Genomic DNA, 14,624 nt, shown 5'->3' with positions numbered 1-14,624 from the left:
ACCACGCGCGCCAACCTTATATAGTGGTGATGGCGAATTTAAATTCGATATTAAATATCAACATTAATGTAAATCTTTTATTTTATTTTGAATAGTATTTTTGCAAAGCAATCTGTTAGAGATCATTTTCAGCTGGCAATTGGAGAGTGGTACAACACTTAAACTTCAATCTTTCATATGTTCAACTCAAATGGTTTGGCCTTCAACCGAAACTAACTGAACAAAACAGCCTAATCTATTCCATGACCTCCTTAATGGTAACAAATCTACCCTTCTCTATAGACAGCTGAGCTGCAACTCCCATGGCTACAGATATCAGTCCATCTTGCAGGCCGACGGAAGGAGCTCTTGCGGCATCCTCCGCTCTTACAGCAGACAAGAATTGAAGATGCTCGAGAAAGCTAGATCCATGGTGCAGCCCTTCATATCTAATAACCATCGAAAAACCGAAACTTTTTAATGAGCCCTGCATTGTAAGAAAGAGCGGAGAATTAAGAGCAGCTCACTTTATTCGAACATCCTCGGCTTTCAATGTCTTGACGCCGTCTCTTCCTTCTGCTCGTATACCCCAACGAACGATGCTCTCGGGAACGAATGCCTCGCCCTGTTGAAATAAAAGAACACTCACCAATCATCATCCTTAAATGCAAAGATGCTATGGCTTTGCTACCTTTCCGATGTCGCCCACCACCGATATCTCTTGTTCGTTTTTACTCCCTTCAGCAAACATACAGAGATCGAGCGCGCCTCGCACGCCATTTTCGAACTCAACGATCACATATGCGTTATCGATTATATCGGGCACCTGATCAAGCAAGAAAGTCTTAACATCCACAATAGATAATGCACAATCCAATAAAGTTTTTTAACTACCTTCCCATCATAGACCTCGTCTTTGTGATTAACATCCATGGCTCCTGAAGCCATGACTCGGACAGGATCCGCGCCGGCGAACAGCCTCATGAGGTCGAAAAAGTGGCAGCATTTCTCGACGAGAGTGCCGCCAGTGTTGCAATTGAATCGATTCCAGTTGTCGACCTTAACTAGGAAGGGGAAACGATGCTCCCGAATGGCGACCATTCGGACGCGCCCCAAATCACCGCCTTTCACAACGTCGATCAGCTTGGCGACTGGCGGCATGTACCTGTATTCTAACCCTACCTGCAGCAGAATTTCAGGCCTGCTTTTGGCGGCAGCCACAACCTGAAAATTTGCACATAGATTAGACTGGTTTGTGGTGAGAGTAAGACAGGTAATGGTTTGCAGACTGACCTTTCTGCAGTCGGCGACCGTCGTGCAGAGAGGCTTCTCGACCAGGACGTGGTGAGGCTTGCGGTGGGCGATGATATCGAGCAAGATGGAGCAGTGAGTCATGTTGGGAGAGGAGACGACCAGCACGTCGCACAGCTCGCTGTCCAGCAGGTCCTTGTGGCCAGCAAAAGTCTTCGATTCCATAGGAAGGAGATCACTCGATCCAATTCATGGAAGTGACTAATGAAAAGTGAAGACGGAGTAGTACTAGTACCTGAATTGGCCAGTTGAATGAATGGGCGAGATTCAGGGCGTCTTGTCGGGAAGGTAAGTGGGGATCAGAAATGGCGACGACGGCGATGCCTTCGTCCCTGAGGTGGTGGAGATTGATGAGATGCTCTCTGCCCATCATCCCCACGCCGATGATTCCATATTTGACTAATCCGCAAGCCATAGCAGCAGTGGTCTGAGGTATTTTCTTCGACACTTTTCAGCTTTTGAGCGATGGCCTTAAAAAGATTCTTTTTCTTTCTTCTTCTTCTTTTAATTTTTTTTTTAAATAATATCTAAATTTTTAAAAGTACCGTAATTGTAAATATTTTATTTTCTAATTTTTTTTTTTCAAGTAAAAATACTGTAAATTTTTTAATGTAATTTTTTTGGGCTATTTGTCTCAGGATAATGCATCAGGCACATAAATAAGTCTAGGTGCATATTCGATTTGCAAGTACAAGATACATTGATGGATAGCCAGTTTTGGATATAACATTTGATCCAGGATGTAAAGAAAAAATATAACCCCAATATAATAGATTCAAGCCACCATAGTAGGAACATATGCCTGACTTCTATACCAAGCTATTCATCAATGTCACAATGCTGTAATAGTTTATGGGTCATCAGAAATAAACTGGCTAATCAGTGGCTATGTTAATCAGTCGAAGTAATCGATATCTCAAGAACATAATTTCCAAAGCACTGAGTGCTCCAAAGAGAGTGCAAGGGCATGATTTGCAACAACTGCACTAAATATATATATAATCTTCAAAGAAGCAAATCCATACAGCAAACATACAATTGTGATAAACCCGAAATTGGCAACTTCGTGAAAGAAAAAACAATTTGTATCTACCTCTTAGCCACGACGTGCTAGCAATTCTTGTGGTGATGCATCTGCTATCTTGACTAATAAAGGAATTAGAGTATAATGCAGAGTAATTTTCACCATTTTTTTTCTTGTTTTTTCACTCAAACAACGTCACTAGGGAGTGGTTAGATATCCTGCCCCGGGCTTCAAAAACAACTCTACATCAAAACTTTGTTCCTGTAAAGTGGAAAGCACAATGATAGTTCCATCAATTTCACCGATACACTATATACATGATCGATATGAAACACATTAAATAGAATCCTAACTAATACAGATCTTTATGCCGTCAATGTTCCATTTGAAGATCTAACTCCATAGAATGAAAACACCAATTGCAAGAAACAACGGCTGAGGAAAGGATTACACCAGCAAGAACAGCTTTGCATCAAACGACCTAGCTCATAAAGGAATTCATTTGCACAACTCATAGGGTGATCAATAACTAATACAGATCTTTACACAGTCAAGGACTCAAGGTTCCATTTGAAGATCTAAATCCATAGAAAAACAAAACGAAACACCAGAAACATTCAATCTAAAATGGCTGAGGGAAAAGAAAAAAACACCAACTTCAAAGAGCAAATCAGAAACAGCAAGAACAGCTTTGCATCAAATGACTTAGCTCATAAGGGAATTCATTTGTATAACTCATGGGGCGATTCAATAATATTCTCAAGCAGCATCCAAAGAGAATGCAACAGATTAATAATCAAGATCAAGACAATGAAATAGTATTATCCAAAGAACAGTTTATGCATTCACATAAGATCTGTCTGCTTACAGACCTAATCCTAAAACTGCAAATCACCGTAATTTACAAAAAATCGGAATGAGCAATCTTGACATAATTCGTAAATTGTAATACTATGCGAAAAGCACACCTACGTCTGTTTGGAGTAAGAGGAAGAAGAAGGTACTCTCTTGTTGCGAAACATCATGTATCCCAATGGCAACACCACTCCCAGCATCATAATCGCAGCTCCAATCAAATACCTCATCATGCTCGGAGGTCCAACCTCCATAATCATAACTTTCTTCAACTGCATCCACACAATGACAATCAATCAAGCACAGCAATTAAACCCAGAATCGACCCAAACGAATCTACATCAGAAAATTCATATCGAAATTCAACCCCCAACCGCTCTAAATCCCGGATCTGTTAATCTAGCCGTCAAGAAAATGTCCACGCTTAAAATTCGACCCTAAAAAATATAGAAACAGAGAAAGCATCGGAGGATCAAGACTTACAGGCATTTTTATCCGATTCCTTGCGCCGAAACGACGAATTGATTTAACTCAAAGGGAACGACCGCTGCGGGGAGCTCGTCAAACTTCCTCCTCCACTCCCAATTCTCAGTCTGGTCGCTCGCGACGATCGGAATTTTATTTTTTAGTATAATAATTTATTTTTTTTTATTTTTAGGCACAGAGAAAATTGAGATTTGGATAGTCCAAATTTGGGCCGCCATTTTATCGGGCTTTAATATAAGAGGGCCATTTATCTGACTTGGCCCTTGAAGAAGAAGAAGAAGGAGAGGTTGAATCGAAACAAACTCGACTGCAGTGTGCAGCCAAATCCATTCACGTCATATCCTTTCCACCGGTAGTCGCGTATGGTGCTTTCGGGACATGACGGGCTTCCTTCGAAGATCCTGGTCGCCGCGAATTCGCCAATTAGCGAGGGAATACTCTCAATCTGTCAAGATTTTGAGAGAAGCTCCCGGCGAGGCCACTTCGCCTGCTCTCGTCCACGGCATTCATGTTTTCCACTGTCCGGTAATCCCTAACCACCGCCCATATTTTTTTAGTCGTTTGCATATCCAGTCATTGTAGAATTGGAGATATGCAGTGTATACAACGAGTTAAAGATGAGATTTTTGGGAGGGATGTTGGTTTCAGGAGATATTTTATTATCTGTACGCTGCATCGTATAAATGTGCTTAGATAGGTTGTGTCCGAACTACCAATTGATTCACATGCACGTCTGCACATATTTGCATTTAGGAAGATTTTGAGTTGATTGGGTGTTGTTGAGGATGCATTAAGGAGATGAAAGTTTTGAATGAATTTCTGACAGTACATATAACCAGGATGAATTGGGGATTGTGGCCAAGATATCGGAATGCATAGCTTCTAGAGGTGGAAACATTCTTAGTGCTGATATATTCGTCCCCGAAAAAGGGAATGTCTTTTACTCCCGAAGGTCGATCCATTTTCTTTATCATTGTATTATGTCATTCATGTTTTGGTTATATGTATCTGTGTAGATATATGCTACTTAGGGTGTGTTTGTTTGAAGGATTTTGGTGGATTTCCACTATTCATCCAATTTTTTCCCCCCAAAAACATCAAATCAAACACTTATTTTTCATTTTTTATATTATACTAAAAATCAATTTTACATTCAAAACATCACATCAAACCCTATTTATATCACATCATACAACTATTCAAATTCAAAATTTTTACTATTCAAATCCCAACTCAAAATCCAAACCCCCAAACAAACACACCCTTACAGTTCTTTGTGCAATTAGTTCAGTTCGTTTTTATTATTGCTCTATTAGTTTGCTCTAGATTTCTTGTATTTGCTTTACACAACATCAGCACTTCACGTTCACTCAAAAGGAGAGATGTGTCTTTGATTTGGTTTCAAATCTTATTCCGAGTATGGTTGTCTAATTTCTGACCTGTGTGCACATGTACCCGATCACCGGATGCTCATTGCCGACAAAGTTAATTTTGGAATTAACTTTGCTAAGGGGTTGGATGTTGCTTTTTTAAATTTGATTCGTATTTGCTTATATTTCTGAAAGTATCTTGGTATAATTTACAGCGAGTTCATCTTCAACCCTGCCAAATGGGCGCGGACCCAGATGGATGATGACTTTTTAAAGCTTTCAAATATGTACAATGCAATGCGGTCTGTTGTTCGTGTGCCCAGCGTGGATCCTAAATATAACATCGCAATATTTTCTTCAAAGCAGGTGTGGTAGCTATCGACTAAATCTTTGACAGATTTCTTGATCTTCAAAATCATTAGAAGAGCTCACAATATGATTGTATTTTTGCCCTTTTTTTTATGTTAGGACCATTGCCTTGCTGATTTGCTGCACGAGTGGCAGGACAGAAAACTCCCTCTAAACATAACAGCCGTGATAAGGTAACATCAGAGGAACCATTTGAATCTATGCTTCATCAAGCAAAATAATTGCGCAGTTCTAAAAGTATATGTGCAACAGTAACCATGATAGAGATCCAAACACCCATGTTATCCGATTTCTCGAAAGACATGGCATTCCTTACCATTACTTGGACACGACTAAACAAGACAAAGGAGAAGGAGACATTTTGAATTTAGTGAAGGATACAGACTTTCTAGTGCTCGCTAGATACATGCAGGTTAGCAGAATTTGAATTTATTACATTATTCTCATCACAGATATAGTGAAGTGCGCACTGGCGTTCTATAAATGGACCATTTGATGCTATCAAATGGCCTTTTTTTTGGTCTTAAAAAAAAATTAAAATTGTTCTTTTCTTGAAATCTCGATGTTCAAACCAGAAGAATTTTTGTCTTTGAAGGGTGCTTCTCAATGATTTCACTTGGAATATTGATTAATTGCCACAGGTACTCTCGGGCAACTTCTTACGGAGTTACGGGAGGGACATCATTAATATTCACCATGGGCTGTTGCCATCTTTTAAAGGTGGGAATCCATCTAAACAGGTCGGTCCGTCTTATTGCAACTTTCTGTTGTAAATAATGCCGGCAGAATTAAGATACATGTGTATCAAACACCTTTCACAGGCCTTCGATGCTGGTGTTAAGTTGATTGGCGCAACAGCTCATTTTGTCACTGAAGAGCTCGACGAAGGCCCTATTATTGAGCAAATGGTAACTCCACCTTAAAGCTAAGATGATGTTCAAGTTTCTACAGTCCATCAGCTATAAAAATAAAATTTAAAAAAAAATATATATGTTTGTTTCGTATATGCCTGCAGGTGGAGAGAGTTTCGCACAGAGACAACCTACGGAGCTTTGTCCAGAAATCGGAGAACCTGGAGAAGCAATGCCTCGTTAAGGCCATAAAGTCGTACTGTGAATTGCGAGTGTTGCCTTATGGCGGGAACAAGACCGTCGTGTTCTGAGGTCTGTGACTACGATGTTGTCGTTACGCCCGGTTTGTATTCATCTCTTATCTACTCCAATCCTTCTTACCAGACAATGTTCTTATTACTGCAGATGGATCAAACAGGGAAGATGTTTCATTAGAGTCTTCTAGCTATATTTATTTCAAATCTGGTTTTGATCTCATCGAATTGTATGTCCATTTTTGGCCGAAACCTTCGTATTAGTTATTTAACTCGTGAGTGAGTTTCATACTTCAGAGCTTTCTTAGCTTTGTTAAAGTATCAGCTCCCTATCCTGCCCGGGCCCTAGTAGTTGGGGCATGTTGTATTTCCTAGGTTTTGGATTTTATTTATATTTAGGTGAAATTACGATTATTTTGTTTGCTATTATTCTACTTTGAGATGTATTGAAATATTTGTGTTCTTTTTTGTTTTATATTCGGTTTTTTTTTTTTTTGTTTGCATTATTAATAGAGCTTATAAATTATATTGCAAATAAAAGGTAAGAGCAAAATTTTGAAAAAAACTATTCGTTGTAGTTTTATTTCTGTTTCCACATCAAATTTAGTTAATTTACAGTCCAAACTCATTGGACTTTGGGAATAGCATATTTACTGTTAATTTTCACTTTGAAATTAAACAAATCCCTCTCGGGAGTGCTACTTTGTAAATAAATATTAGGGTAAATATTTTTATTTTTTTTTTGCAATCGGATCTGTCACAAATTAGTTTTGTTGTTTTAATTCTTTGGCGTCGGAGACGTTCGCGTAGCTCATCGGAATCCACGTGTCCGTCAGGTGTCCCGCTAGGTCATCGATATCTGGCGGACACGCGGATTTTATTTTTTAAAAATTTTGTTTTTTTTTTTTTTTAATTGGACTAAATAAAAAAATTAAAAAAGACAAATAAAATTAAAAATAAATTAAAAAAAATTTTAAAAAATAAAAAATAAAAAAATAAAATTCACGTGTCCGTCGGATGTCATTTACCTGACGGATAAGTGGCCTCCGGCGAGCCACATGGGCGTCTCCGGTGGGACTAATTTGCAACAACTCCGCTTAATGGACTAAAATAATTGGATAAGTTACGTACTAACAAAAACAGTTTACCCTAAATATTATATAAAAAAGTAAACAAATGCTAAAATTGAGAATGGCTACTCGCCGCTATTCAAAAGTAAAGAGGCCATCGTCATAAAAATAAAATAAAAAAAAAAAGTAAATAGGTCATTGTAAATAAATGCATTTGATTTGTTTTTAAATTTGCATAATAGTTTGATTGATATATTGTAAAAATATATGTATTTTTATATATATATATATATATAAATATCATACATCAACAACTCCACTTCACTATTTAAATTTAAAGCCATTTCAACACTTTCAATAAAGATAAAAGGCTATGAAATAAAAAAACATAGTAGTATTATTCAATGCAAGGTTTCGATTCATAGTTGTAGAGTTCATCGAATTTATTTTGCAAGCTATTGATCAAAAATTGCACTCGAAAAATAATAACTACGGATTCTCACATTATATTAAAAAAATATATATAATTTTATTCTATTTTAAAACGTAATATACTTGTAATAAATTTAAAATAAATTTGTAAATAAATGTCAAAAATTGAATAATGTGCCTTTTTTATATTATTTTTTATAAAATATTTTTTAATATTAAAACATAAATATTTATATATATATAAAGAAGGCACATCATGAAATGGATCCATAAAATATTTTCTTTATATAGGAGTATTTATTTATTTATTATAATTAAGATAAATATATATATATATACACTGAATAACTGAAACGATGATGCTTTTACATTGAGAATTTAAATTTGCAGTTCAGCTGTTCCCAATGTGAAAATAAAGAGCAGTTCTGTAATATTCAAATTCCACTAATATAAAATTAATTTTTAAAAATAATATAAAAAAATAAAACTTTGATTTAATCTTTTTGAAAAAAAAAATTAATAAATATGCAAATCCTTTGGAATCCTTAAAACAAACGGACCCTAAATTAACCCAAGCAAGAATGTGCTTGGTTTTGTTATTTACCTGATTGCATTATGCTTTTTCTTTTTCTTACTATTTTTCTCTATATATATATATATATATATTAGGTTTTATATAATCTTGGACATTTTTTTATTTAAATCGGTATGTAACTGTTTATATATTTACATCTTTAGTAAATTTTATTATTTAAAATACAAATTAATTTAATTAAATTTTTAATATCTACATATATATTTTTACTTATATTAAAACAAATTCATTTTTATTACAAAATTAATATATATTAATCATAAATAAATAAATAAAATATTTATTTGTATTATACTATCTTCTTAGTCAAATCTAAAATATCTTCTTTTTTTTTTTATATTTTGACATGTCTCACATAATTTGTCATTTTTTTAAAATATGATTTCAATCTAATCACGTTTTAATTTTTATTATTTATGATTTTTTAAATTGTAACCAAACTATTTAGTTATTTTAATATTTTTTTTAATATAGTTCTTAATTGCATACTAATTATATTTTACATAAATTATTGTGTTAATGTAGACAAAAAGTTGGGACAAATGAAGTATAAATTCTGTAATTTACAAAATAGTATGGATATTATATATTTTATTAAAATATAATATTAAAAAAAATTACGTATATATTGTAAAATTGCTAAAATGACTTTAATAAAGCCTCGACTGCATGACAATTTGGCCAAGTACCTCATTATTTTATTTATTTTATTTCTCTCAAAAGATAATTCATTGTATAATTTTTATTTTATTTTTTTATTCTAATACGATGAAAAAGACTTCCATAGTCATTGCGAGGCCTTCTACGAATAAACTATTACACCATTGCTCGAATAATATAAACGGCATACATGCTATCTCAAAGGCAATTATGTTTGTGTATTGAGTATATCAAGGGTGTGTTTGTTTGGGAATTGGATTTTAAATCTACTATTCATTCAATTTTTTATATTGTACTAAAAATCAATTTTACATTCAAAACATCACATTAACATCTATTTATATCACATCATACAACTATTCAAATTCAAAATTTTTACTATTCAAATCTCAACTCAAAATCCAAACTCCTGAACAAACACACCCTAATACAATATGTAAATCTATTTATATAAATAGATATAAGTTTAAATATATTTTTAGTCAAAATTGTATGTAATTCTTCTATGGTCTAAATAGTCAACACCATAAATTTTATAAATTAAAAATTGCACTAAATTCCATTATATTTTAAAAATAATGCACAAAATTCTTTTTTTGCTAAAATCCATTATATTCTTGAAAATAGTACACAAAATCCATTTATAGGGATTATGCTAATATTTTTTAAAATAAATGAAATTTTGTGGAATTTTTAAATCTTTTCTATTCATTCAAATGTACATATTTTATTTTTTTTTTACTGTTTAAAAGTTCATAATAAAATTATTTTACACTCATTTTAACTTCCGATTACCAATAACATACTTCATTACATTATAAGAATATTTTTTATTTTATTTTATTTTTTTCTGTAAGTACTATTTGTTAATTTAGTAATAGTATTATATATATACTCTTATAATTTACAATATATTATATAAATATCGTTAATTTTATTACAGAATATCAATCGAGGTGTTTTTATTTTTATTTTCATTATAAATTAATATAATACTAATATTAAAAATTTTACGTACAAAAAAAAATAGTATTCTTCTTATCGAATAGAGGGAATATTATAATTTTTAAAATTTCGCACAAAAAAATATATATATTTTTCTATTTTCTAAAATGAACGGAGAGGGAATGTAAATAGTTTTCTTCTTTGACAAAGAAAAATGGTAAATTATACACTTTGTATTCATTCTTGCTATTAACAAAGTATATATTTTTATTTTAGTTATTATATTATAAAACATAATAACTATTTTAAAAATATCTAATTTTTTTTTTACAAATATTTATATTTTTTCATTATATCATTACATTTACATTATAAAATAAGGAGTAATTATTTTTATATTACATCCGTCTCATAATTATATATCTATTTGTTTTTTCTACATAGTTTTAGAAATATTAGTATTATATTAGGATATAGTAAGAATAAAATAGAAATAACTAAAATGATCTTATTAGTATTGTGACGATATAAAAGTAATGATATTTGTGTAATATATTAGAAATTGTAAGGATATTTGTAATATTAAGTAGACAGTACATTTATTAAAAAAAATGAATATTTTATTATAAGACAGACAAAAATAAAAAAATTAATACTTTGTTATGATATCGTACTATAATTAAATACTTTTAGGGTGTGTTTGTTTGAGGGATTTGTTTGGATTTTCACTATTCATCCTATTTTTTCTCCAAAAACATCAAATCAAACACCTATTTTTCATTTTTTATATTATACTAAAAATCAATTTTACATTCAAAACATCACATCAACACTTATTTATATCGCATCATACAACTATTCAAATTCAAAATTTTTACTATTCAAATCCCAACTCAAAATTCAAACCCTCAAACAAACACACCCTTCGTTTCAAAAATTTGTGACAAAAGTAACTTGAAGGAGATATTATCCTGTGGGAAAAGGAAAAGTAAAAAAAAAAAAAAAAACCGTTGAATAGTGAAAAATCTTATTCAAAAATTCGAACCAAACACGCCCCACGATTCCCTCGTTGTTCCCGCCGCCCAAGAAATTCAAATTCTAGAAACCCTAGAAATTCCACGTCCCTTTCCGGTGCATAACTTCTCTTTCCCTGCGCAGTCAGTCTCCCTTATCTTACGGGCCTTATCTCCAAATTGCATCTTCATTCTTGAGGTTCCGCGTTTCTCATTTTCTCCAGCCAGAATTAATCAAGATTCACAGACGCCCCAGAAACCTCGACCTCTCATCCCCGATCCCATTTCCCCACCTCGAAAAATACAAACCGACATTCTTGCATCAGGTCAAAGATTTTTTCAAGTGTTAATGTCGAAGAAGAAGGCATCCAAGGCCCAAGTGGAGAAGCCACTGCAGACGCTGGTCGACGATACCGCGAAACCCAATCAACAGGTGCCGCCGTCATCCATGGCGTCCGAGGCTTCGAAGAAGATCGATAGCCTCAAATCTCTGAACGATAGCCTCAAATCTCTGAACGAAAGACTGCTTAAGGAGACGGCCGACCGCCGCAAGCAGTTGGAGTCGCTCGCTCTGTCAAAGTCTACGCTGGAAACGGAGCTGGTCCGGTCTAACTCGGAGAGGGACGCGCTGAAGTTAGAGCTGACTCGGTTGGGCGAGAGTGTTGCGCGGATGGAACTCGAGAGGACTGTGGTGGCTGATTTTATGTCTTCGCAGGTGGATTTGAATGGAGAAGACGCTGGGAAGAGAATCAAGGGTTTGGAAATGGAAAATCTAGGGTTGAAGGGTGAGATTGGGAGGTTAGGTGAGAAACTGAATGCGGTTGAAAGCTTATTGGAAAATGGGAAGAAGGTTTCAAGGAAGATTTCACTTGAGAGGGATGAATTGAAGAATGAGGTAGACGCGAAAATTGGGGAAGTTAAAAGGTTGCAGGACGCTTTGAATGAATTGGAGGGGGGAAAGGTGGAAATGGTTCAAAGGATTGAAGAGCTACGCAGTGCATACGATCTGGTTGTTGCAGAGAAAGAAGTTATTGATTCAAGAACCGAGTCCATAACTAGGGAGAAACAATCTGTGGCAAGGAGTTTGGAGGAGGCCATTGCGCTGAAGGAGGAATTGAACAATGAATTCGGGAGGGTTATGAGAGAGAGAGAATTGATTGAAGTGGATAGGAATGCGGAGATGGCGAAACGGGAAGGATTGGAGATTGTCGTCACTGGACTGAATGAAACAGTAGCCTCGCTGCGAAAGGAAGAGGAGAAGCTGCGATGGCACATAGCTGAGTTGGAGAAGCAGTGCACTGAAGGCGAGGAGAGGCGTAGGGATTTGAGTAGGGAGATTGATCAGTTGATGGAAAAGAAGAAGTTGAGTGACAAGAAAGTTGATCTGTTGTTTGTCGAGAAAAATGTGATGGAGAAAGAGTTAAGTGAGGTGATGGAGAAATTGGGTGAGCAGAAGGTCAAGATCAAAGAATTGGTTAATGAAAATCTCATCGGTCTAGAGATCAAGACCCAATTGGAGGGTGAAGTATGTGCCTTGCGTGAGCAAGTTGTTGAGCTCAAAGCTGCTTTTTTTCAGCTGGAGCAATGCAATCTGGTTGAAGGGGAGAAAACCAGGAGTTTAGAATGTGAAGTTTCAGAGTATAGATGCAAGCTTGAGGCGATTGAATCAGAGAGGGATGAAATGGAGAAGCGCCTTGGTGAAGAGAAGGAGAATTCTGTAATGTTGAAGAAAGAAATCATAGAGTTGAAGAATGAAGTAAATGAAAGCATTGGTGCATTCGAAAACTCTAAGGCTGAGAATGCAGCAGTACTTGCTGCCAAGGCCGAGCTAGAAAGCGAGCGCGAAATGCTGAAGGGAAAAGTTGCTTCGCTGGAAAGTGCCATAACAGAAACAAGAGATAAATTTGTTTCGATGAAGAGCAAAGCAGACAATGCCTATGCTAAAACAGCACAGTTGCTGAATATGTTGAAAGGCGCTGTAGACTTTTGCTCTGCAGCAGAGAATGTTGGGGATGGCGGCAGCGACTCAGCTGGTGATCATAAGAATGCTGATGATGAGGAAGAGAAGCTCTTAATCACAGACTTGGAATCGATCAAGAACGCTTTCAGGGCTAAAGTAAGCCAAGTAGAGAACATGAAGAGGCAAGTTGAGTTCTTGCAGGATTCTGTGGAGGATGCCCGCAAGAAGACGGGCTTTTGGGCCATGTTGTCCTCGGCAACGACATTCTTGGCTGCAGTTTCTCTCGCCTATGTTACTCGCGGGCATTGATGCTTTGAATTTTGGTTCGGATTCTCTGGATCCCTTGGAGAGGTACCGAATGAGTTTTAGAACTAACGATAAGCAATAACCGAAGTTTACCTGGTTTTTGACTTCTTATATGCTGTTTTTTGTTACCTACAGCTTCATATAAGTGCTGATTTTCAGTTCATGTTGTTTTGATGATCTTTTGACACATTCACTATATGAAATGTTTCTGGAGAATTGGTTTTGATCAAAAGTTTTGAACCAATGTCCTGTGTTCTATGAATTCAGATTAAGTTCGAATGGTAAATTGCTGCTGTGAAAATTTTGATCATGAAGAGTGGGTCTGTTTATGGGGAAATAATTCATTTGATTATATGCATCTCTGTCGACAGTGACGTTTCCAATTTTTCTAAAGTGAAATTGTTCTGTTTGTTGACAAATTTGGAGTGCAGTAATTATAAATTGTCGACTTCAGTTCAAATTGACACATTAAGTTGCCTTCAAATTTAAAGTAAAGGCCATTGGTAGGGTTATTTTTGGTTATATGATCTATTTTGGGTTTTTGTTTGCAATTTTAAAATAAAATCACTCTTACTCATTTTGATTTTCAATAAATTAAAATAAAAAATATATATTTTACTAGTTTTGTAGGTTAATATTATATCAAATAAATTATTTAAATTAAAATATTATTTTATATCAAAATTAAATATTTGTCTCAATTCAAAATATTATTTATACTACTTTGGATAGTCCATTCAAAAATGCTTTTTTTTTTTTTTTTTTTTTTTTTTTTTTTGTATTAAAACTAATTATGTATTAATATTAAAATACTTTTTCGAGTTCCTCCCTTAACAGCCCACCGACCACACGATCCCGAGTTAGATAAGTTTTTTCAAACAATCTACTGATTAATCATTCAATCACGCTACGTTCGATTCCAAAGATTTATTAGATCCACCATTCGGCTCATTTGTTTGGTTATATCTCAATTCGATTCTATAAATCCTTATGGGATCATTTTCCTTCATTGTTTTGGGTCGAAATTTTAACTTTTAAATTTTAAAACTCAACTACTATTAAATTTTTTTTTATACATTTTTACTATGTAATAAAATACATAAATTATTATTATAATGTTTGATGTTTTTTACAAGTAATGTTT

At 34.6% G+C, this 14,624-nt stretch overlaps 4 protein-coding genes across 6 annotated transcripts; 2 read left to right on the top strand and 2 right to left on the bottom strand.

The window, feature by feature from the left end:
• Nucleotides 1–125: 125 nt before the first annotated feature.
• On the bottom strand, nucleotides 126–2,120 carry LOC127240062 (uncharacterized). Its single transcript, XM_051258500.1, has 6 exons — nucleotides 1,526–2,120; nucleotides 1,273–1,443; nucleotides 874–1,203; nucleotides 671–805; nucleotides 507–604; nucleotides 126–428 (listed from the first exon to the last, which is right to left on the bottom strand). Exons 1-6 carry the CDS (start codon nucleotides 1,703–1,705, stop codon nucleotides 236–238), a joined length of 1,107 nt encoding a protein of 368 aa, XP_051114457.1. The 5' UTR covers nucleotides 1,706–2,120; the 3' UTR covers nucleotides 126–235.
• Nucleotides 2,121–2,258: 138 nt separating this feature from the next.
• LOC127240065 (uncharacterized) lies at nucleotides 2,259–3,817 on the bottom strand. Of its 2 annotated transcripts, none has more exons than XM_051258506.1 (3): nucleotides 3,653–3,817; nucleotides 3,283–3,441; nucleotides 2,259–2,575 (listed from the first exon to the last, which is right to left on the bottom strand). In XM_051258506.1, the coding sequence occupies exons 1-2, from the start codon at nucleotides 3,656–3,658 to the stop codon at nucleotides 3,283–3,285; spliced, it is 165 nt and encodes a 54-aa protein (XP_051114463.1). In that variant the 5' UTR covers nucleotides 3,659–3,817; the 3' UTR covers nucleotides 2,259–2,575. The 2 variants fall into 2 exon arrangements, with proteins under 2 accessions (XP_051114463.1, XP_051114461.1); XM_051258504.1 differs by having other exon boundaries at nucleotides 3,287–3,441.
• A 118-nt stretch (nucleotides 3,818–3,935) lies between these two features.
• On the top strand, nucleotides 3,936–6,974 carry LOC127240063 (formyltetrahydrofolate deformylase 1, mitochondrial). 2 transcript variants are annotated; one of them, XM_051258502.1, is made up of 9 exons: nucleotides 3,936–4,180; nucleotides 4,495–4,607; nucleotides 5,241–5,391; nucleotides 5,494–5,567; nucleotides 5,647–5,806; nucleotides 6,036–6,134; nucleotides 6,216–6,302; nucleotides 6,410–6,557; nucleotides 6,630–6,974. In XM_051258502.1, the coding sequence occupies exons 1-8, from the start codon at nucleotides 4,034–4,036 to the stop codon at nucleotides 6,554–6,556; spliced, it is 978 nt and encodes a 325-aa protein (XP_051114459.1). In that variant the 5' UTR covers nucleotides 3,936–4,033; the 3' UTR covers nucleotide 6,557; nucleotides 6,630–6,974. The 2 variants fall into 2 exon arrangements, with proteins under 2 accessions (XP_051114459.1, XP_051114458.1); XM_051258501.1 differs by having other exon boundaries at nucleotides 3,938–4,180; nucleotides 6,651–6,974.
• Nucleotides 6,975–11,330: 4,356 nt separating this feature from the next.
• Nucleotides 11,331–13,788, top strand: LOC127240693 (uncharacterized). The gene has a single exon (XM_051259503.1). The coding sequence runs from the start codon at nucleotides 11,564–11,566 to the stop codon at nucleotides 13,481–13,483; it is 1,920 nt and encodes a 639-aa protein (XP_051115460.1). The 5' UTR covers nucleotides 11,331–11,563; the 3' UTR covers nucleotides 13,484–13,788.
• Nucleotides 13,789–14,624: the final 836 nt, after the last annotated feature.

The sequence above is a fragment of the Andrographis paniculata genome, unplaced genomic scaffold (genome assembly GCF_009805555.1).
Source record: "Andrographis paniculata isolate CXL003 unplaced genomic scaffold, ASM980555v1 Contig79END, whole genome shotgun sequence".
NCBI classification, from domain to species: domain Eukaryota; kingdom Viridiplantae; phylum Streptophyta; class Magnoliopsida; order Lamiales; family Acanthaceae; genus Andrographis; species Andrographis paniculata.
The sequence above is the reverse complement of the archived record's forward strand: the minus strand, read 5'-3'. Positions and strand labels throughout refer to the sequence as shown.